The sequence below is a fragment of the Mytilus edulis genome, chromosome 9 (assembly GCF_963676685.1).
Source record: "Mytilus edulis chromosome 9, xbMytEdul2.2, whole genome shotgun sequence".
In the NCBI taxonomy this organism is placed as follows: Eukaryota; Metazoa; Mollusca; class Bivalvia; order Mytilida; family Mytilidae; genus Mytilus; species Mytilus edulis.
In genome coordinates this window covers 75,478,031-75,503,540 of record NC_092352.1, presented here as the reverse complement: position 1 = coordinate 75,503,540, position 25,510 = coordinate 75,478,031, and the positions used below count along the sequence as shown (strand labels likewise).

Sequence of the window (25,510 nt, the reverse complement as noted above, 5' to 3'; positions counted from 1 at the left end):
CAATGTTTCAAAGGCGAGGATAATTCATAACGGAAAGTCCCTAATCAAATGGAAAAATAAAAAGCTCAAATACACCAAACAAATGCATGGATAACAACTGCCATAATCCTGACTTGGTACAGTCAGGAAAATGACAGTACAATATGAAAAAATAACAGTTAAAAGAATATAGTATATATGTAAATCGAATGATTCACTTGAAGAGAATCAAACAGTCTACAATGAAAAAAAAAGTTTTGGAAAATAAAGTCCAGCTGGAAATGTTACAGCTTAATTCAAATCAAAACCAAGTTAAAAAAATAAATCATATACATGTAGCAGAGTCTAATTTACTGACCGGTGCTGAGTTAACTGACTTTAGGTAGACACAATTATTTATTCAGAAAGGACATGAGGTTTGCCTTATAACATTAAACTAGCATGACAGTTCTAGTGCAAAAAAAAATTAAGCAGCGACTTGAATATACACTACTGTACGTGGCTGGAACTTACAAACGAACTTTTAATAACGGAGAGATACTTCATTGGTATTTACTTTATGCAATTAACATTTATTTGGTTAGTTTTTCTGTGAATTTAAAGGCCAAATGAGTCGTTTTAGACTGCATGCGTTTTTCTATACTTCACATCTACGATGTATACGTACCGATGACAATATATTAGATACGTTCACTAAATGCTATTAATTTCTTATAAAGAAAACGTCTTAGTCGGTCGCTTAGTTTTGGATTCGTCAAGATTGCTTGTAATGACTATACAGACGAATGATAGACATAGTATGTAGGAAACGTAATGCCAAGGAATTTACTTTTAACCCATCATATTCTATTTTTCGTACTCAATCACATATTTCATCACTTTTATATACTTTCATAATTGAAAAAGATATATATTGATAATTGCCTTTATTACTTTTATTAGATTGATTACTACTGAAAATCTTGTTATTATGACTAGAATTGAAACTATTTTTATCTAAGCACAAAGTAATGAAGTTAATTAAAAGTTAATTGAAAAAATCTGCCGCAACAGCCTCATTGTGAAAAAAACACCTTGCAACAGCCTCGTTGTGAATCAAACTAGGTTTACTGATATCTTAATTAGGATCAATTTTCTTATTTTTAGGCTGAATATAAAAACAATGCCAGGATTTTAACATGTTATGACAAAGAAACAAGACGCCTAAAACAAATATTATCGTATGATAATCATGAGTTTGTAAATATAGGATTATGCTGTAATAATGTTTTTGTTTTTGTTGTTGATTTGTTTTGTTTTCTTTTTTTTCAGTCTTTTTCTCTCTCAGAAATCCCGGTATGCTATTTGTTCTTTTCTCGAATTTATAACTAAGTCTAAAATAACAAACTACATGTAATTTTTGTTATTCTTCTGTTGAAACCCTGATTGATTGTTATTTAATACTCCGCCCCTTCTATTCCTCGTTTATTTGTATGAAATATTTGCTTTATGGAAACCACGAACATTTTCTTTAGAACAGAGTTGTAATCTCTAAACAGTAAGATTTTGCATTTAAGGTGGTTTACTTCTTCTAGCCATAGCTAGCTTTGTCATCATTTAACAGTGGTTCTTTGGAAAACGTGTGTTAAAATTTTATTTCACTTTATTTTTGTTTCATATCCTTAAACTACCGCGGGTTCAAGTTGGCTTCACAGAATAAAACAAGGCACTGACACAACTGAAATATTTGCTTGCAAATTACAAAACAAAATCTGATATAGAATGACTTGTTCTGCTTAATAATTTTAAGAGCAGTCAGATATAAGATAAGTAACTCAACACACTTGCCATCAGTTCCCATGTACTAGTAAACTTGGAAGCTTTTATTTTTGTTTTTCATTTTGATACGGTTAGCTTATCGAAGAGCAATCAAGTACACGACTTTTATAAGCTTATAAGGCATACAGCAGAACCATTTGTTTTCTGTTAGTGTTTAGAACATCTGAACTCATTCCAAGATAGTCGAGGAGAAAGTTATATTTAATTTTCGAGCGGAAGAAAGACGACAGATGGTGCTAAAGCCAATTCTAAAAAAAGTTTTTTTGGAAAACACCAGTGCAAAATCTCAAATTGAAAAATAAAAAAAAGCTTTTACATTTTTTGCTAATTACTGTAATAAATGTTAGTATAGATAAAATGTTTCACAGAATGTTTCGTACGTCAGTGCATCATTATCTACAGCTTCCCATAAAACACATAGCATGGCATCTATAATTATTAAGATTAATGAAGTGGATAATTGTTGTACTCTGTTCTATCTATATTGATACCAGGGTCGTACAAGATAATAACAGCATATCTGGTTTTCAACAGGAATGAAGGTTCTTTCTTGATTTTTTCTGCTTGTTCGTTCGGTCAACCAAAGAACTTTCAACGCTATAAAATATGAATGTACATCGGAAAGATTTCTAAATGTTATACTAGGCAATAATTCTACCCCTTTAATCAACACAACTTTCTTTTCAATAGCAATTCTAATTCTGATCTCCATCCCCGTACGCTTACTTGACATTTTGTGTTATTGTAAAAAAAAACATCGTCTTGGATATGGACGAAATTATTGCTACTGGACGTTTAACGAACACAAATCAATCAATTTCTGCATCTTAATTATTCATAAAAACAGTAATCTACTTTTTAAAAACAAAAAAGAAAATGGGGGGAGGGGGTATGGAAGGTATGAATTTCGACCTTTATTAATTGATAACACATCTCATAAGGCCAGGGAAGGAAAAGTCAAATGTAATATGAACAGCAACAAAGAACAGGGATTTGCACCAAAAAAAGGAGAATCCAAAAGCAAGGATGTTCAACTTTGTTCGACGTAGTAATAATCGAAGCTAATTATATATTAACATGTATCTTAGTATTCTCAGATGTCCGCTATTTTCGTAAAAAAACACAATATGATGTATCAGAACAAGTGGTATCCAAAACTTGTCCAAATTCTAATAATATAATGGTAAGACTATATCAACGATGAGTTTAAGATATATTATATTTGGGCGGAGAGACAGTACAAAACTTTCCTGTACGTCACTAGACAATTCTAATATTTGGATGACCAACAATGAAAAATATATTTGCTATCGCATTGTTTACCCAAAGAGAGTAGTGTTTTCTAACTTCAGTACAAATGGTTTACATCTTTTATCTGTTTTCTAAGTCAGCTTTTCGACGGTATTAATCAAATTATTTTTTTCATAATAAAAAAAACTTTTAGGCATGGGGAAATCTGTATTCAGATTATTTTTTGTCATCGCTTGATTGGGGATCATAATATTCTTTTTGGAAAAAACCATAACCCCTATTTGAAGTTAAATGGTCGTCCTCTATAAAAGTCCAGCCCATAATCTAAGTGTAAACAAAAGTTTGAAGCCTCCTGATATGTAATCGTAGCTGAAGTGTTTACTATAGTGATAAATCCTTGTAAACTGACAATAAAAAACAGACCAAATACACAACTTTGATCTCGTCAAATACACGCGACCTTCCGTCTCTATTCAAACTTCAATCACTTCAAATATGGAATACTCTATAAAAGAGGTCAATTGATTTTCATTTTAATGACATTTTTATAATAGCATTCAACTATTTATATTGAAGTAGACATAATTTTAAATGTTAGATCATAGCAATTTACATGTAAATTGTAGTATTTATATAGCGTGATTTTAATTTTCTAAACACAGATTAAGTGTTATACTCTTACGGTTAATGTTAAAATTACATGCCCTTTAGAAATCTACCCGTCCCTAACAGAAAGCATTGAAAGAGTGACGTAAGACTGAAGAAGAATTTATTTATTCTCTAACACAGACTTAATTTAACATATTGCACTTAGAAATGTGACAGATCGAACACCCTACTGGCTTAGTGTGTTTATAGCTTATAACGTTGATCTGACATACCGAAATATTTCACCATGATACTATCTTTCTGGAAGATTTTATTTTCTGTTTGTCTCATATAAGTCACTATAACTGTGTAGAAGGCATAAAAAATCTCTGGTATGAGTGCAAATGAGACAACTCTCCATTCAAGTCACAATTTGCAAATTTTAAAGTAAAATATTATTATGTGACCATTTACATATGCGCATTCTATTTAAATATATAAGATTCATTTCTCTAATTTCGTTATACTCATATGCCTACATATACGAGCCAGAGACGGATCCAGTAAGTTTTATCAGAGGATGCATGTTCACCATCTTCGCTAGCCAAGGGTTACGATCCAGAGGAGGGAAGTGGACCGTAACCCTTGGCTAGCGAAGATGGATGTTCACAGGCTGCCTAGCATGGGGCTGCTCCAGTCAAGCTTCGGTGATTCCCGTTATAATCAACCAAATGTTTGCCACAAAAAGGGGAATGGGCTCTCCCTCTATACCGCATCTGAGAGCACGCGAATTAATATGGATCAGAATTGAATGGGAAATACGTGTTTTTTTGGTGATTGTCACATACATGTAAGCATTGGCGTAACAATCTTAATGGGCTTTGCTCATTGTTAAAGGCCATACGGTGACCTATAGTTGTTAATTCCTACATGCCATTTTGGTCTCTTTGGATAATTGTCTCATTGGCAATTATACCTACATCTTCTTTTTTATATTTAATGCTGTAGCCAATGGAAAATGATTCTATGTTTCATGCAGCACCTAGCTAAATATACTGACCCTTCTGTGTCCATCCTTGTGTTTTTGTGTTACTTTAATTAAACTGTTTCTTTGTAGTGTTTTTTTGGAATGTTGTTTGTCTGACGTTTTTTTCGTCATCTTTATGAAATTGTTTTTTTCTTTTCGATTTGTAGCATTTGATTGCTGCCTTGATATCTTCGTTTTATTCTTTATTTCTATTATTAGTAAAATTATCTTCTTTATATTGTATACTTAACATAAATCTAAATTTAATTTCATTCTATGTTGTTTATTTTTAGTTATAGTATGAATACCTTTGTCGCTATTTACGTTTTTGCAGTGAAGGTTTCATTTGTTGAATTACAAGAATTTTAAAGGGTCGAAGTCCTGATGATGAAAAAAGTATTTGATCTCTGTTAAGTCATCTGGCTTTATAAACGATTTAATAAATCACCCAATGTCATCAACCTAGCAATTACTGTGTATGTATATTCATAATAGTGACTAAATGGACAATTTACTCCCACATCTACGTAAATAAACAAACTATGGTCCGAATAGTTTAGGGTCGAAAAATCTACAAAGAATTATCGAAATCCACTTACACATAATAGATCATAATTAGTTGTTCCTTCCGTTTATTTTGCGTCGTATTATGTATGTATTACTTAAGGTAAATTGTGTTGTTAGACAAATCAAAATCGTTTAATTTATGGTTTCACGAAAAATATTAGTGGACATTTCCGTAGATCGAACTAATGATCATCTGACAAGAAAATACATTGATGTTAAGGATGGTTGTGTTTTTGCAAGCGATATAACTGCATGCGAAGCTATTTTAATGCTTCCGCATTGAATGTTTTGCAGTTGTAAGAAAAATAAAATAAAAAATAGATACATGATTTTTCTGACATAACCACCTAATTGAATTTACTTTAACATGTATCTTAAAGTATCTGATGTGTACCAACAAAGTATACGATGTCGTCAAAACGTACTAATTTTTCTTACTAACAAATTTAGGAAGTATAAATATGTCTGAAGCACAAAACTATCAAGCTTGATATATCTTAATTAATGTGTAAAGATGTCAGAGTATTGCTCGTTGTTATTATAGAAATGATTCTTTTCTTTCAGTAAGGTAGATTGTTCATCTCAGGATCCGAAACAACGCATACGTCATAATAATATTTACTTTACTTTTCTTTTATCATTAAGATTGAGATCAAGATGTTGAGGGAATCATGGGTATTTCGTAACAATCTTAATCTTTTTGACAGCATCTTGCCGTCATGCATCCAGAGAAAACATAAGCACTTGAAACATCTTGAGAGAAGTACGAGAATTTCCCGATCTTACAATTTGATGACGTATTTATGATTTATTCTTTTAATTAAAATAAGACAAAAGTAATTATCGACCTGAAGTAATTAATAAACTTCTAAAAATCTCTGGGTTGTCTCCAATTTTTTTTTTTTTTTTAAGAACCTTCAACCAGCCCGGAGGACAAATGTGAATAAAAATAAAAACATATCAAAGAATTAGAATACCTTTGTAAAAATTTGATGCAACTTTTAACATTAAAATTTATCTTGTTTAATGAATATATCTTAAAGTATAGATATCTTTTTTCAAATAATGATTTACGAAAAAATTACTTAAAAAACAATATATCTTGAATTTCGAAATATAGTCTGGTTCTTTTTAGAACAATAATAATCTCAGACCACTTGAACACCTCAAATTGAACAATTTTTTTTCATTCGGAGTTAACAGTGAATAGAATCATACCTTGTCGTTCTCCTGAAATTTTAAAGTGTCTTTTCTTACATAACAATTAAAAAGACGTGCTCATACGAACAAACGACCATACTTTCGGGGAGTTTCTGAAAACTTTTCTTATTAGAATGAACAATAAATCCTTTAAAATGATTATTTTTCAGTGTTTCCTCATTAATACCCACTCAAACATATCTTATCTGTATGAACATGATGTTGGACAGGGAAACAACAAGAAAAGCCGGATGGATAACAACCACTGACTCTCGAAAGTTGAGGACAAGGGAGAACACCGTGTTTCCCTATTAAACCATACTAAACGATTTATTTACAATCAATGCCTATTTTTCAAAATATATTGGACTTTCATTTTGAAATAAATAATATAACGATTTATTTCCTCCATAACTCAGTAGAGTTTTCTAAAGTACGATCTATTTTGAGCTACTACATAAATCCATTTCAGTATTATAAGCAATGCCAATTTTTCCTGCACTTGTCATGAGAAAACCGAACCCAATTAACCTGTTTTTGATCTCCGAGTTGAGGTCCTTACACCTTTGCCAGCAGTACTATCCTACCACAAACTAGTTTGGATCTTAAATTGATACTGACGTAAATGCAACTTTGGTTATACATTATTAAAGGTACCACTGATAACTATGTGTGCATTATATTTTACAGAAATTCCTCTTGCATTCCTGAATGTATTATTATAATATATATTAAATTCCTTTTATTTCGACATATAGGCTCTCTTCCCCTATGTCAAATTAATGAAAACACGGTTATTGTTGATGGTTTTTATTTAAATAGTTCTTTTACTTTAAATACGGCAACTTTTCAAATGTGCTTTTAAAAATCAATAAAGTACAACAAAATAGGTATTATCAATAGAAAGTAGTTGCATAACTCTTGTTTTAACATAGATATTAATAAATTATGATCAAGAGAAACAATACATGAACATGCTATAACATTTACAAGCTGTTGTATCACTAAAACATCAAATACTTCAGTTTTTCAAAACATGAAAGATCGCTTGTCAAAACTGAAATCAAATCGCTTCTTTACGAGGTGAAAAAGTTATAGAAACTTTTCGAAAAACAAATAGCAAGTACACCAAGTTCTTTCAGTTATTATCACACGAGGCGATAACATTCATAATTACACGATTTATTGCATTCGGCAAACGAAAACATTCAATGAAATCGATCCTAATATTTGACCATATCAGGTGCCAATGGTAGCAAAACTATAATACATTTAGCTAAAAACCAAAGGTCGGGAACGAAATGAAAGACGTCCGGATTATCTAGATTTATGTGTAAAATATTTACACAAGTAGTTATTAAACGGCAATTTATTAGAAAATGAAATGAATTTCTTTCGTTATTAATGTATATATTATGAGCGACTTTATTAGGTTTTGGTTCATTATGATATACTGCAAATACCGTTTCAAAGAGAAATGGACCGAAGTGTATATAATTAAATAACAAATTTGTTGTCGTGCACAGAATGTTTATATTTTGCAGCTATCTGCATTTCCCATACCATTAGCAAAGGCACCTACGATGTAATCTCTTCTAAATGGTTTAACGATATCTCAGTAATAATGTACATTCCGTTTAACTTTGAGTGGGTTTCTGAAATCGTCACCAACGTATTCGGAGGTCAGTTATGACACATATATCCCGTAACGGTAAATCAAGTGCTGATAACCTAGTGGTAACTGTAGATGAAGTATGGTCACCAAGTACCCCCCTTTTTCTACATCACGGAAACTTAATTGTATATTCAAAATTTTACGCCATGACGTAGCTAATGTGAAACAAAGAGCCCATCTTCAATTTTTTTGATATGAGGTTATTTCGTGCCTCGGCTGTCCCTCCTAGCACTGTCTGACATGCACTGTTCTATTTCATATCAAAGATGCAACGTCATTGTACTTAGTGATTAAAAAATGAACAAAGATCTTAATCGCAAATTTTGTAAAATGAGAAAATAAAAAAAGTATGAAATGTATTTAACAATCAATTCCCTGTAGCTTTTCACCACATGCACACCTGCAGAATGTATACTCTGATTTAATGAACCACTTTAGGACAATGTTTAAGTTAAACCATTTAAAACGGCAAGTAATACATTGTATCTGTTTCGTTTTTGATCTTGTCAAATTTTAAATGAATATTTGTTAAAGTATCAATAACAATATTAAAATTCTATTATCAAAAGATAAAACGAAATCTTGTTGATATTGATACCAAATTTTCAATTAAATATGAAACCAAGTGGTTTTATTCTTAACAGATTTGTATCCAACTGACAAGTAACTTAATTTTTAGGTGAATGAATTTGCTTTAAAGAATAATACACCATCTAAAATGTATATGTAAGTGTGGTGAAGGTAGTAGGAACAGTTTAATTAACAAAACGAAGCATGTAGAGATATGCCGAGCGAGAATAACTTCAAAAGAATTTTGGGAGAAATCTTCATCAGTCTTGTTAATCCGGAGCGAACCTTTTAACACTCAATTTCCTGTACGAATTGACAACTTTAATATGTTGCCCCTGCGAGTAAAACATATCGTGTAAAAAGCCCTTCCTCCTTGTGTGGTCCAATTTGCTTTCCACACTAACACTGCCATTAGTTGTAAAACTACATCTAAGCACTACCCTACAGATACGAAATCATAGTCTGTTCAATTTTACGCTCGACATATAAGCGATTACTTCTTGGTGTACTGATATGAAAACCAGACCATGGGAATTACTTACAGATAGTATACAAAAGATTATTAAAAATCATTTTCACTTTAAATATTCAAATAATATGTTGATACTAAATCAATTGCACTTTACTGTCAAAAAGTGCACTTTTAGACTTAATTGTATAAAACATTGTGAACTGTTAATAATTCGTAAATATCAACATGAATGTAGAATATCATTATAGAATATCATCAATTTCAAATTATCATTAACAAGTATTCTGCCCGCTGACATCAAATAAAAGGAGCTATGGGCATACGTCAACGCCACCCATGCAAAGGGAATACTTAGGGGATATACTATAGTATCTTATCTGTTCTTTACTGTTTGGGTTAAGTAACTAAATATATGTTTTGCTCAACAGTATGTTTTAAAAGTCCACCATATATCAACTCACTGGAATGACTACAGGACAGTGCGAGGTTTGCAACATTGATAGAGATAAAATTATGACTCTACTTTCTTTGGAAACTATATTCCAGATATCATCAATATCACAATCATTTAAAAAAATAGGATCTTCAGATGCTATGACCAAAGGACTTAATCTTTACACGTTCTCTATGATTGAATTTTATTGATAAAAACCGGATCTGCATCGTTCACTCAAGTAATATAAGGAAACTACAAATCTGTCATGGGAATTCTCCCCTTAATCTCTGAACCAATGAGTCTAGAATTGTGATAAAACTCACTTTGAAAGTAGGCAAATACAGACGTTCAATGTACGAAGAGGGAACTTTTAATATTATTATTTGAGTATCTTTCGGCTACATTCCTATGGCCTATATATTAACCTCGGTTCTAATATTTCTATGCCATTAAAATGAAGAATACATGTTGGAATGTTTCGCTTAAAGCAAGATAATTAATAATCGTTTACGTAATGAAGCAATTTCCAGTCAATTTAAAACAAATTAGCAAAATATATTTTATCAATATCATAGTGAATATCTATTAAATCCGTATTATAAAAGTTATGTTCTAAATTGACCAATTACCGATGGGGTATGGGAAATGAATCAGAATACTCTAGTGGACCGAAATGGTGTTTATGGTGTTCTTTCGGGTTTTGTGAATATTGATGCTTTAATCGTATTACTAGACTAAAATCTTACTTCTGACCTTGACCTTACAAAAAGGTTTCTCATAAACAGTAACGCATAAATATGACTATGTTTGACGAAGATTAATGACAATAATAGAAATCGATTTGTTGATTGATTGATTATTGGTTGCTTAACGTCCAGAGGTAAATACTAGTAGAAATCGTAGATGTCTACAAGTTTCCTTTTGCATTTTGTGGCCTTGAACTTGTGCCTTGAAATCAGTCAACATAAGATTTTGAATCTCCACATGGTCATGTATGGATATTACGTGAATTAGATTGAACGTGATATTGCGGGCTTGACGATGCCTACATTTTCAAATCTCCGAACTATAGTTGTGACCTTCACCTTTGACCCCTAACATAAGAACAAGAAGAGTTCATGGTCGTCTCATGTACAAGTTTTTGGCGCCAAGAAGAGTGCATATAAGAGTGATATGAATGAAATAAAGTTTGTAAATTGAACTAACTGTTTCGTTTCTTACAAAATACGGTAATCATTGCTTAAAATGTTTATACAACAAAAAAACCAAGATGCATTGCGATTTATACTATACATTTTCATGACCTTTTATTTGTTCGATGTAAATCAAATACATTGTATACCCTCTATAAGATTTCTTGGCATCCTTTAATTTGCCACATGCATTGTTTTCAAATACATCTTGCAATAAATAGACTAAAAAAGATGTTTTGGGAGTATTAATTGTTCTTTACGATCATTAGCGCTGCTACGAACGCACAATTTTCTTTTGTCTGTTTACACGTCTAAAATATACTAATGATAACGAATCGAAAATGATCAGGGCTTTTCCTTTCTATCACAAATTATTGTGTTTTTCTTTTTTCTTCATATAAGTTGTAATTCGTGCACTTAACATGAATGTATTTACTTTTAAAACCATGTCATTAACATGACAAGCGGAAATACAAGTTGTATAAGAATTTCATTAATGTTGTTTTGTCTCTAGATGAAATAAAAACGTGTATTAATAAATCTGTCATTTTAGATTTTTAATAATTTCAATTCATTTGCATATGTGCTACTCATACAGTCATTCCTTACTATCCTTTGTAATTAAAATGTTTCTATATTTAGCATCATAATCTCAAACATGTAGTGTGGTAGGCTTGCACAATGTTAAATTAGAATATTTATAATTACTCTTGAGTAATTTCAAAGTAATGACCAAAAGAGGAGAATTTGTCTAAAAATACGAGAGAGCAACCAAACCACACCAAAAATCAAAGTTAATATCAAGGTCGACATATGCATCAGGTCAACAATACACATGTGTACAATATCACATGATGTTTATAACTGAGTCATAGTGAATTTAGCAGAAACTACCAATGTGTCGTCATTACCAAATTTCCTCAGTGATAATAAGCACTAAAATAAGATACAAAAGAAAACCACTGACGGTTCATGATTTGAGACAGACAAACGAACATATACAGCGAGGTTTAACTATGGCAAACACACAATCATGCGACAAGGTTTAACCATGATTGGCAAATGAACCTGCATGTTGAAGTGTGAATCCATGACAGACACATGGACATTGTGCAATGACAGACACATAAAGAGTCAGGGTTCAGCAATGTTATACACATGGTCTGTGCATTCATTTAGGTTCCAACTGAATGCAGGACAGCTTTCCAAAGGCATAACATTCACTATGTTTAATGTTTAATAATGTATGCATGCTTGATTCATTTTTAGCATCACTGGTTGTGTACTTGTAGTCTTTCATAGTGTGATACCTACGGATCACTAAACACTTTGGCGATATAAGGACTTTCTTTTTATATCCCCATCTTTTTCACATCGCCAAGTTTTGTGCGTTCCTAGCAGAGTACACCCGGAAATGCACTTCAAACTTGTCGAATTTTGGTTTACATTTCTCAATTCAAGTCATTTGATACTTAACGTGTGCTCTTTAATCGTCAAATGCACTATATCCTGCTTGTAGTGACAACATAACACTATAAACTGACCTTCAGTAGGGACACTTTGTTGATCGTGCTCTAAGATTTATCTCGAGATAGAAAAAACGTGAACTAATTTCATGGAGGTTCATTTTGTATCAGTACAAGCGACCACGTAACATACTCGTGCCGACAACACCAAAGAAGTCCTGGTTTAGTACATGTATGTAATGTGCAAAATTGAATATAGTCAAAAGGTGCAAACAGTTCAAACGAAATCTTGAAATACCTATATAAATAGATCCCCGGAGATTGTTCCTGATAAGATTAACTTATATAATTTATTAGGCTTTTAGTATTCGAATTATTTTGAAAAGAAAGATATGGGGTCAATCCAGATGAAAGCATATTGTCTTGAAATTACATTTATCAAATAACTTTGATACAGAAGAAAGCACAACTGTTGCTACACGCTTATCTTCCAACGGTTCATAAGAAAACTATATATACTTGGTTTTTTTTTTTTTATCGATGCTCAGCGTCCACGCGGTGACAAAAATAAATTGCATTATTCATATCCAGGACGTTATATAGTAAGGGAGCTACCATTTGATTTTTATGGGGGGGGGGGGGGGGGGGTGGCTAGAATGAAATTTGAAAAAAATAGGCAGGACAGGAGTTTTGATTAAAAAAAAAGGCAGGATGAGACAATTGCCAAAAAAAAAAAGTCAGGACGACAATTTAGGTAAAAAAAAAGTCAGGATAAACTAAAAAACTAAAAATCAAATGGTAGCTCCCTAAAAGTAATGTTTTTATTAAAAGCTTATTAATTTTGAGGGACTGGAAAGTGGTTTTATCGAGAGAAAGGAAAGTGGTTTTATCGAGAGAAAGGAAAGTGCTTGAAGTACAACCAATTGAGAAGACGGCGAATTTTTAGCACCAAACAGTAGTTTATATGTAAAATTATAGGTAATAAAAATGTGAAACATGTTCATTTATTTCATTTGTTCCTTTTCTAGTTCCCTCTTTTATATTAGATTAGATCGTTGTTTCTCCTGTGAGAATTGTTATACAAAAGTCGTATTTGTTTTGTTTATGTTTTTTTTGGGGGGGGGGGGGGGGGGGGGGGGCTTTATAGGTTGTTGTTCGGTGTGAGGCAAGTCTCCGTGTTGAGGGCCGTACTTCGACCTATAATGGTTAACTTTTTATACATAGTGACTAGGATGGAGAGTTGTCTCTTTGTCTCAAGCAACTTTAACAATAAATTTGTAAATTTACCAAATGCTACAGACAGGCAACTTAACCGAGTATTTGTAAATATGCTTTATGTTTTTAACAAGGATTTGTAAATAAACTGTATAAATTAAAGAACCCAACTAAGACCCGATAATGTGTTTATCAATCATTACACAAGTTTTGTGTAATTTAATTTCGATTTATTTGTTCCGTTTAAACATATTAATATTTGTTCACAAGTTTAGTGATTTTAATCATATCACATATTCGCTCCTTTTCAATGAAATAAGTAATAAGTGGTCACGTGACATCAGTATCGTATGTAAATCACAGGAAACACTAGTCAAATTCAGCGTATACTTTTCCTCAAGAAACTGAGTATTCCTAGAATTTGGTATTTTAGGTCAATAATAACATGACATCGTTTCAATGTCTGACCCAACATAATCCTTCATCGTAAATTTGTTTTTAAAAATAAAAAATGTCAAAAAATTTCCAACCACTAAAACACCAGACATAAAAACAAGAATACATCAAATTAACGGGCAGATATATTTCGCTGATGTTTAGTTTTTTGTTTGTTTTGTGTTTATTAAATTCATGGAAATTTACTTATGTTGTATGAAGTTAAACCAGAAAAGGGAAAGATGAAATATGATGATTGTGTTTGGATCGATGTATTTTCGAAGGTGCGACCAACATTATGCGAATTCCCCGCAGACAATAGTCATCAAGTTTGAACAAAAATGTAGCTTTTGGTAATTTGTTTTGAAATGTTTAACTTACAAATCACTTATATAAGTGTGTACGTCATCACACTATAATAGGAACAAAAACATGTTGTTTTCAAACCACATCATGATGATTTTATGAGCCAAATACTGATAATATTAATTAATTGATATCTCTTTTTATTGTAACATCCTATATTTTCCGATAGTTTGCTGTATGTTCATTTCTAAATATGCATGTAACATGCAAATTATGACGAAATACGAAGTTTAAATAACAACCTCTCGTCGTCTTTGAAGCACCGTTAGCGTGACTGTCACTCCACCCCTTCCCTCAAACCATATCACTCACTACACCTTTACCTTTCAACCAAAATACATCGTTTACGTCAAAATGATATTAGATTATCAATTTTAATTTTAATTTCGTAACAACGGTATTTTGCACCCCATGTAACTAGATAAAAAAATAGTTCAGTTCACATATCATTTATCAATATTACACTCGTGGATATCTTTATTATAAAATAAGTAGTTGATATGTTTGTTTAGTATCGAATAGAGAATCTACCAACACGAATATTTAAGATACCACCGCGGTTATAGTTTTGAAAGAAGCAGAGTTTGTTAATTCGTATAGGCTCAAGATCAGGCGAACTACAAAAGTATGTATGTTCAAGATTCCAATACATTAAAAGTGCAAACTAGAAATTGTTGAAGTGTGTATGCAGACATATAAATTAGTGTTCTTTGCAATCTGATAAAAAAAAAAAGGTTGATTGCTATTCAGAATTAAATGATTGGATCGCATAGAACATCAAACCAACCAAATTATCGATTCTCATAGAACATCAAACCAACCAAATTATCGATTCGCATAGAACATCAAACCAACCAAATTATCGATTCGCATAGAACATCAAACCAACCAAATTATCGGTTCGGATAGAATATCAAACCGACCGATAATTATCGAATCACACAGAACATCAAACCTACCAAATTATCGATTCGGTATAGAACATCAAACCAACTAAATTATCGATTCACATAGAACACCACATCTACAAATGAATCTGTTCTCATCGATTTAAAACCAACCAAATTAAATGTTCGCATGGCCGGATCACTTCACCAACCTTTTTGCTTTTTCGCATAGAAAACCAAAATCAATCCTGGTATTGGTTTGCATACAAAAATCAACCATCTCACGGTTGAACTAAAACACTTCAGTAACTTTCTTGTTGCTTTTAACGAAGACAATACGGGTATTTTTGTTATTTATCCATCGAAAATAGAAAACTAAGTATTTGATGGCAACCTTATACAAAGAATATAGTGACTATGAAACGTACTTATTGTTTAATTGAGCTTTCATCGTATCTAAATGATAACGAGATAATATTGTGTTGTTATTAATCTTCGGTTGCACCGTCCATAGCATGAAGATTTATGCATATCAGGTGCAGCAATTAACAATGGAAGGTACATTAAAAAGGAAATTCAATCGTACACAACTTTGAAGTAGAAATATGAAGTTGACCTAGATTTCTTCTGTGTCTATATATGTTGATATACTGCAGTATTTGTACATGTTAATTTACATATTAATTGGACAGCGAAAGAAGTTCAGTATGTTTTACCCATAATTCAAGATAAATAATAGATACACATACATATTAATGTTCATATTAGGCAGATATAGTCTTCAGTCATTAATAATAATATACTTACTAAGAAATGTATGTTATTGTCGCCCAACAACCAGGTATTGTGAATTATACAATTGGCAAAGGTTTGATACCAGTGGCGGATCCAGAAATTTTCATAAGTGGGGGCCCACTGACTGACCTAAGAGGGGGCCCGCTCCAGTCACGGTTCAGTGATTCCCTATATAAGCAATTAAATTTTTTCCCAAAAAGGGGGGGGGGGGGGGCCGGGCCCCCTGCCCCCCCCCCCCTAAATCCGCCTCTGGATACCCATTTTGCCTTATTTAAAAGGGATTTGACAAATACTGAAAGCAATTAATTATATTATATTCCAGTATTACAAAGTAACTATTTCTATCCCTTAAACAATTTACGGATCATGCCCCCCCCCAAAAAAAATAATAATTAAATATTCCCATATCATAAAAGTAAATCGTATATGGGTAGCACCTAATAGAAACAATGACATTTACCTGAAATTAGGTAGAATTTATTCCAAATTTGGAAAATCAATTTAATCAAAACCAAAACATCCCAAACCAACATTTTAGAAATCTAAAACAAAAAGTATAGGCTAGTGCACTACATAACAAGGACAACAAAACTCCTGATTTTCATCAGTAAAATCTTGAACGTAATACAAATTAGAATAATTCTTAAGTTTTTACAATAGACGAGGCTGTGTTACTTTTCAGATGAAACAATACATCTAGCTGCACGATCTGAACTATACGCCTTTGCATTGATCCCATATGTTTGTACATACGACTGCAGGGGATAAAATTGGTCTGTCTTTTTGTGAATTAAATCTGGTAAAATATATTTTAAAAGCATGACATAGCCCCAAATACATAGGGAATTTACAAATACACGTAAATCGTAAAACAAGTTGAGAATTGCTTCTCAAAACTTATCGGTAACTATTGTGCAATCTTAATTCATTTCTTTAAGTATTATACCTAATTAAATAGACCATAGACTTAAAACCACTCCATGATAAAGGAATTTTATCAAATAATCCAAGATAATTAGTGGTTTCATGAAGTTTTATTTACTCCGGTATCAGAAATACACCACAGAAGAGTCATTTTCTAAATGTTTATTTTAACAATTTAACAGATATAGCTTTAAATTTGTATTTACTGAGCACTTGAAATGATTCTTGTATTCATTTTATCAAGATACTTGTAAGCACTCAAGAAAGAAAGAATGAATTGCTACCTCTTTGTATATTTCCGACCATGTAATTTAACTGATAATGATACCTATACGATTAAGAATATGACGTTCAAATATGTCTGTAAATAGTCTACCAGTTACTCATAAACCTAAATAGCGTCAATTTTGTAAAGTTTCCCCCTGGAGGAGTCTGACGTAAAACCAGTTGTCCTGTCTGATAACTGAAAAGTGTTAATTTATGTTTGAAGGAGAGGGTAAGGTCACAGTTTACCAACACATAATGGTAGTATATGAGATTTCTCTGTTTTTGTTTTGTTTACATCAGCGGACGGTTAGTCTTAATCAATGACCAACTTTAAGTACCCATATTGCCTGATCCTCACTTAATGCAATTAGCGGCTGTCAAAACTTTGTCCGCCATTCTCTCAGTCGATTTTCGTATTCTACATTGTTGGTTACCCTTCCGGAAAACCTGAGATCACACCCATTTTTGGTACGGTTCATGTTGCTTAGTCTTTAGTTTTCTACATTGTATTTTGTGCACTGTTCTGTTGTCTCTTTCTGTTTTAGTCATAGCGTTGTTAGTTTGTTTTCGATCTATGAGTTTGACTGTCCCTTTGATATTTTCGCTCCTCCCTTACTAAGAATTTAACGTTTCGTCCTGAATGTGACATAATATTTACAACTGCACATTAACTAGCCAACATACAACCATTTTTACCATTTGACTTTTAACCAAAATTGATAGGCAAAATTATTATAGAGTCGAAATTATTATCAGTCATACATCAAGTACACTTAATGTGTTGTTTATTTCATTAGCGAATTGACTATTCAAAATATCTGATGTTGAATTAGCAGCGGAATGATAGCTATTCAGATATTTTGCTTGCATATAAACAGAAAAAATGTTTCGACATTGCAAGTACCTTTGCACCGTGATTTCCAAAGGTCATTGATATCCACGTACTTCAACGGAATAACAACAGAATACTTAAAAATTTGAAAACAACTGGATGACCATAGTAGGTGCTTGAAACAGTGTAAGCCCTTGAAAGTCATTGTAATTGAAAAAAAAAATTGTTGCTACCACTTTTGTAATATGTCATTCAAAGGTTTAAGCTACAGTCATTTGTATTACGTTAATAATTTTAAACTGAGTTTATCCAATGAAACTCAAGCTGGGAATTTTTAAAATAAAAAATGTATTTTACAGAAGAAGATTAATTGATAACTAGTATCTCAATTGTTTGTAAAACAATTGAAAGGTCTTTCCTGTAAAAGTGATGTTTTCGTATTGTACTTTGTACGACCTTTCGTTTGATATACGACAAGCATACCTTCTGAAACTTTTCGCTTTTTACATTTAATGACCTCATCCGCCTACATTTTTGAGATCGGAATTATGATATATGGAACAGAGTAGATGAGCTTTCATTTGATATGCGACAACACCATGTTCTAGAAAGTTTGATTTTTGCACTTAATTACCCTATCCAACTAATTTTTGGAGGTCGGGAATTTGATATTTCAAATGTACACATCATGACCTTTCATTTGATATACAACAACCCTACCTTAAAAGAACATTTATTTTTTGCACTCAATGACCCCATCCAACCCATTTTTGGGAGACGTCAATTTGAAATTTGAAATGTACGCTTTATGTTCTTTCATTTGATATGCGACAACCTTACCATCTGAGAAATTTGAATGTTTGCACTCAATGACCCCACCCTTCCCCCTTGGATGAAAAGGGGGTTTAAATTTTTCATTTTCAAGTAGAGTTTATTAAGACCTTCAATTTGATATATCAGATGACCCCATTTGACAAAGTGCAAATAATGATGCAATATCAACTATATAAATAGACGTTATGAAACTTACAAAGTCAATGCAAAACATGAAAATTTCAAATTGATTTTTTGGTGTTTTTTTCCATGGAATGTTTTTGGTATTTGGTCAAACATATAACTATGTCAACCTCTTCAATTTCTAAAACATTTTAAGTGGTAAGCTCTTGATGATTCAGAAATACATGCCTCCGCTCGCAAAACTTGAAACTGCATTATCTCTAAAACGACAATAGATACCTCAAATCTGTTAAATGATAAATGATCTACAGTTGAAGGACAACATTATAGAAAAAGAATTTGGACAATTTCAAAGTTCACCAAGGTCACAATTAATCATCAAATATATGATGCAATACAAAACTTGAGAACCGGAAGTCGTAGAGACATGGGACTATCACCATTCAACTCAGGACCACTTGACCTTTCAAATGTCACAAGGCAAGGTCATAGTATAATGTGAAGGTCAAGGTGAAATTTCATCATGACCTGACATTGACCTCAAATTGAAGGTCTTGAACTACTGATCATCTTTAGTTTGCAGTTTATAGTAGGTTGATATCTGTTACCTTTAAAAAGATATACACACAATACTATACTTTTAAGAATCATCCCGTCGTAACTTTTGAACAGACAGTCGGACTCTTTTGAGCTCAGAGTATAAAATGTAGAGCTCGTCGAGAGGAACATTTTATACGCTGTAAGTATGCAGCAAACTCTTATCGTTTTCTTAATATGAAAGCTTGAAATTGCAGCGTAATTTTTTTTTGCACTCGGTGACCTTTGACCTTGGGTGCAAATTAAAGGTCACATGAATTTAAGATTATTGGTGTAGGTCCCAAGTCTTTACGACTTCCGGTTCTCGAGATACAATTTTTCAAAAATTGTGTATATTTTTTCAAGGGAAATAACTCCTTATAAGGGTTAACAACAAAATGATTGTATATGTTTATTATCATTGCCATCTGGTCTTGTACATGTTGCCGTTTTCAAATCGATTCTATCTTGAATACTTTTTGAGAAAAATGTAAAAGAATGAAATTGCTTGAAGGGAACGTAACTCTCACAGAGAATGATGAAATCCGTAGCAGCCTCATATGGTAACACATCATGATGAGATCTAACTTTTGTCCAAATAAGGTCATGATATCTTTAAAAACAACGAGGGGGGGCCATGTCGAAAAAAACCAATAAAAGGGAGATAACTTCTAAAGGGGATGACGAAATCCTACACAGCCTCATCTGGTAATACTTCATGATGAGGTCTACCGATGGTCCATATTTGGTCTTGATAACTCCAATAGAAACGAGGGGAGGCCATGTCAAACAAATGCTGGATGAAAAAAAAAAAAAAAAAAAAAAAAAAAAAAAAAAAACAGGAGAAAAACAATAAGGTCTTTCCTCGCGGAGAGGAAAGACCTTAAATATTCTAGGAACACTGCCACAAGTGTGACTAGTGCCGAATACGTATCACTCATTTTGACGGCATACTTTATTTCCAAAACGGATATGAATATTATTAAGAACAACAAAAAATTCCCTTATCTTAAATTTGGAGTAATATTATTGACTCATTGAAAAGTTCCTGAAATTTTACAAAGCAAACCACAAAATCTTTCAACTATAAACACTCTAAAAAAATTGTGTTGCACCTTAGAAATTTGAACAGAAACGGATCGCCAGATAATAAATTGTTTTTATTATGTATAACTTAAAGATTAATTAAAATAACACTTTGCTTGCTGTAACAGTTGCACAAAACCATGAACATCATGAAGATGAACGGTAAACCATTCTATATTCGAATGAAGATATTTATAAATTGTATTTGTATATATAGTCGCTTTTATTGACAAGTGCTTGATATAAACAAACAACCACATTTCCTCTAAACTTAACAATCTTGTTTGAAAATCATTATCCTCCGTTTTATACAGTGTTAAAGTTTTAAATGGTTTCTTAAAGCGTAATCAGTCCTAACATCTTGAATCACAATCAGTTTAAACATTACAATCAAAATATTTGTTCACAAATTGTCAAGAGATGATGTGTTTATATACAAAAGTGACATGTATCACAGTAAAACTCCAGGACATTCAAATGTTAAATATACATATACAATATTGACTAGCGACTTGGGGAAAAACAATCGTCAGGTTTGCGAATTACAGTCACAGGTCGGACTTGTTAATGGTACATGTAGGTCATGCATATTACGACGTTTTAAACCTTCAAAATGAAGCACAGTCGTTAAGGTTCTTGTAAGTCTGGTAAAATACCAACTTCTATAAGGTGCAGTCACCGATATTAGAGCTATGCCAAGATTTCATATCAAATAGTCATACTTTGGGTGTGTTGTTTCTTAATATTTGCGACTACATGAATTTCATCTGAGTGCAATAGCTAGCTCCATTAATACGATTTGTAATACTTTGTTATACAGATTGCGTCATTGTTAGACCTAGCTTATAAATCCCTCCCTCTCTCCTGTGGGAACAAAGGCAAACTGTGGCCGACTGTAAAAGAAATTGTCTCAGTACATTAATGGTGTCTTTAATACTCTCGTCATGGCACAGTTGCTAGAATATCTCGTATTTATGACTTGTGGTCAAGTTTGCGACCTATATGTATACATATTTAAGCATACCTTGACCTTATTCGGATAAGGACGGAAACGGCTCGACCTGAATTCAACTGAGGTTCCCACGGTATACATGCTTTCTCGAAAAGCTACACTTTCTCTTAAGTAGAGACTTCAGGAAAATCAACGCGATCTTGAAGTAGATGCTTAACCACTTGCCAATGAACAATGTATCCGAATGTCACTTTCTGGAACTTTTTAGAAGAAATTACAAAGGTCACGTGATAATAAAAATGTGACCAGGGGGCGACTGATATAAATCTTGTCAAACAGAAATTAACATAGTATTACATCCTTGATGAGTATTTTATCTTTTGACCTTAAATCACCTAGTGTTACAATTATGTTATGTCAGAAGAAGATTGAGGATAAAAGGTACTAAAGGAAAATAAACACAAGTTAAATGCCTCAAATGGATTTAAAAGATCATAAAAGCTAATTAATAAAGTCATTTTGAAACAGTAGTGAACGTCTTGTAAGACGAAAAAGCAAAGTAATTTGAAGAAGGGGCAAATTTGATGTCGTCGTTATCTAGTTATACATAAGCAAAAACTACTTTTTGTTATTCTTGTATCCCTTTTCGACACTGAAAAGGCTACGTTGGAACGTTATTAACTAATAGTTATCGGTGTATCTTAAAACTTTAACATAAGTGTATGATGCATATATGTACTAAAACTGGACCAGATCTTTTCACTATATGACATATTATTTATGAATTTATAAAATCCTTTCTACTTTCTCCCATAAAAAAAACAATAAATTATAATTGACCAATATTTCAGACCAAGCCTGAATGATGATAAAGTATCGTTTTTTTTCAGTTTGAAGAATCCTAAACCAATGTAGACTTTGAGGATTGGGTGTAGGGTCGGTACTCGTTAGAACTATAATATTAGCGCAAAAAATAAAATATAAAAAAAACGCCGACCTAGGCAATAAATAACTGCATGATACATGTATTTTGTGGACATCTGGTGACTTGTGAACTGTTACATATGCCGTATAACTGACCATTCATTACATGTCAATCAAAGGAACAACAGTCTGCATATAATTGTTTTTGCGGAGTCGAGCAAATTCCCCGATTACAAATTTTGTGTTTTATTGTTCTGTATCCACAAACTGCTGCAGTTTAAAAACTCTTTAAAAGCGAACTAACAAACAAAACTATTGTTGTAATAATTTTTTTACATATATTTCTGTTTCTATACATTTTACAACTGTGTAAATTTGTATCGATATTGATTAATTTTGAATACGTGAAATGTGTTTATAAATAATGCAAATATAACATTTATTGTAAAATCGTGTAATTAATCTTAAATTCTACAACCGAAAAAACGACGTAAAACACATCATCAATTTCAAAATTCTTCAAAGCTGTTTATAAAATATTTAATTCATTCACAAAAGAATGATTGATGAATGTGAACTGATACACATACTGTATTCCTGGTTTGGTTTTGTTCATTTCATAATATTCGTGTTCAAATCAATTTTGTTGTAAATAAATTACAATTTAATCGACCACTGAAACCAGCTGACAGTGTCAAACAAAACTGTAATGTTTGAAATTGATCAAATAATTTTCCCTTTTTCTTAATAAATTTTGACAGATAAAATGTGTGTGTTGTCTTATTAGGAACGATTAAGACAACACATACACTCCTGTCATACACTATATCTTTACTACTAACAAGGTTGATAAAGTACAGGCCAGTCATAATGTCATTCTGATTGTTTAAAAAGAAACCAGTGTTGGCAAAAAAATAATAAAAGTCCATTTATGTAAAGAAAAACAAGTCCAATCTAATTAAAATATAGATCTCCGATTTCGTTATACTACGTTACTACATATCAGTAACGTAGTATAACGAAATCGGAGATCTATATTTTAATTAGATTGGAAAAAGTCATCCTTTTTAATTACATCAGAAAGTTGTATTTTATACACACATTGCCAAAACAAAACCGTCATTGTAATGTTTTAATGGTATACCCCCAGGCTTCGCTTTGACACATTTAACATGTATATCGTCTAAGTTTTGTATCCATACCAGTTTATTCTGACTTTATAATGTTTACACTTTTCTGAGACGAATCCTGCTTTACCTTAATTCAAGGCATTACAACCACTAGCCAAATTAAGTGTCTGCTAAATCTGTATCTTATACTTGACTAGAGTAAATACACGAAAGTGTTTTTTTCTATACACTTCATTTATGTACGAATTAACAAACTATGTGTTTATACGTTAAGAGGTGGTAGGAAAGAAAAGAGTAATTTTCCGTTGTTTACACATAGCCTGTCGATACAATTTGAAGAAGGTGACTGGCTTATCATCACGAGTTACGTTGTTAGTAATCATTTAAACAATAATAAACAATTTAATAATTTAAACAATGAACAAGGGACAATTCTCTGTTTTAAATAAATGAATACTACAGAAGATGGATCACAATTTGCGGTGACGTATCTGTGTCTTATTAATATTAAGTCTCGTAACCTACCTTGTACATTTTGAGTGCTTCTTGAAAACTTGGTTGACTAGATTTTGTACCATTTGAGGTTCAGCTGATATTCCCTGTGCCCTTTGCTTTCTTGGTCCTTTTGTAACTTGCTTAAAAGTTTGACCAAAAACACTTTGATATTTATCCAACTGACTGCGAAGTTCTTGAAGGTGTTCGTCCTTTTCGGACAGTTGTTTTTGTAATTCCATAATTTTTTCATCCTTTCCTTTAATCAGAATTTGTAAATCATGCATGGTGGTCATTTTACGATTATTATTATCCAGATCAGAGCTTCTGCCGACTCTTGGCGGACTCATAGAGCCAGCTCGTACTGAATTCAATTTGAAACTCATTATACTATAAATTACACACAATACTAATAATCACAATTAACATACAAATTATACTTCCTTCACACCATTTTATCTATCATTCACATAATGATACACAAACAAAAATATACGAGTTGAAGTTGAAACAGACCACGATAATAGTTTCCCAGAGTACAGAGAACGCACAGCTGATTACAACATTGAAATATACACCGATATTTTTTGTACGACCATATGTCACATGACCTGAAGATTACAACCAAGGGCAGGTAGTGTAAATCGAATTTGGCTTGTCTTTCATTCTTTTGGACAAATTTAATTTACCTGTGGCGTATTGTACATAAATAACCATTTAATTACACGAAAACTTTTAAATCTTCTTAAATCCAACATCACTTAAGGTTAAGGAAAAGAAATTAGTTTTGACTGCTGCCAAATCGAAATTTAATCATAGTGATCAACTTGATCATTTACTGAGAGCAGGGTTTGATAAATATTCTCCAAGTTACCCTATTTCTCTGCAACAACGAAAATATTATTAATTCATTTTCAGCGCGCATTTCCCTCTTATCAAAACGTTCCTCTAAGATTGTTTATTTCAAAGAATAGTTACAATGATCAGGGAATTAATTGATTTCAATTTAATTCACTTTTAATTGTTTGTATCTTTATCAACGGAAATGAACGTTGAGGATAGACTTTGAAGTTGGTAAAGTACAAACCAAATGATAGAATGCTTTAATACTTAGCCTAAATGAAGTTTGAGTTGATATTTTTTTCTTTAAAAAATATAATAATTAGTATACAGGACTACGTGCAGGTTTATAAGACGTACACGATCTGTTTAAACTTTTCATATAAGAATAGTTATGCACGAAGCAGTAGTATTATGTGAAAACATGCAAAGGGGGAGGCTGGGTTTTGAAATATACATTATACGAGTAGAATGTTCAGCCTTATAAACGATAAAGTTTGGAAACAAGAAGAACACTTGGGGATTACCATTCTCCGCTATATAACAATAGTAATATTAACAGCATGCATTCTATACACATATTTCTAACC

The 25,510-nt window shown here is 32.2% G+C and overlaps 1 protein-coding gene across 1 annotated transcript in view; it reads right to left on the bottom strand.

The window, feature by feature from the left end:
• LOC139489028 (cGMP-dependent protein kinase 1-like) overlaps window positions 1-25,134 on the bottom strand; it is a 110,535-nt gene extending 85,401 nt beyond the window's left edge. The window contains exon 1 of the mRNA XM_071275079.1: window positions 24,114-25,134. Coding sequence (XP_071131180.1) covers window positions 24,114-24,466 — 353 coding nt within the window. The 5' untranslated portion in view covers window positions 24,467-25,134. The remainder of the gene's footprint in view (window positions 1-24,113) is intronic.
• Window positions 25,135-25,510: the final 376 nt, after the last annotated feature.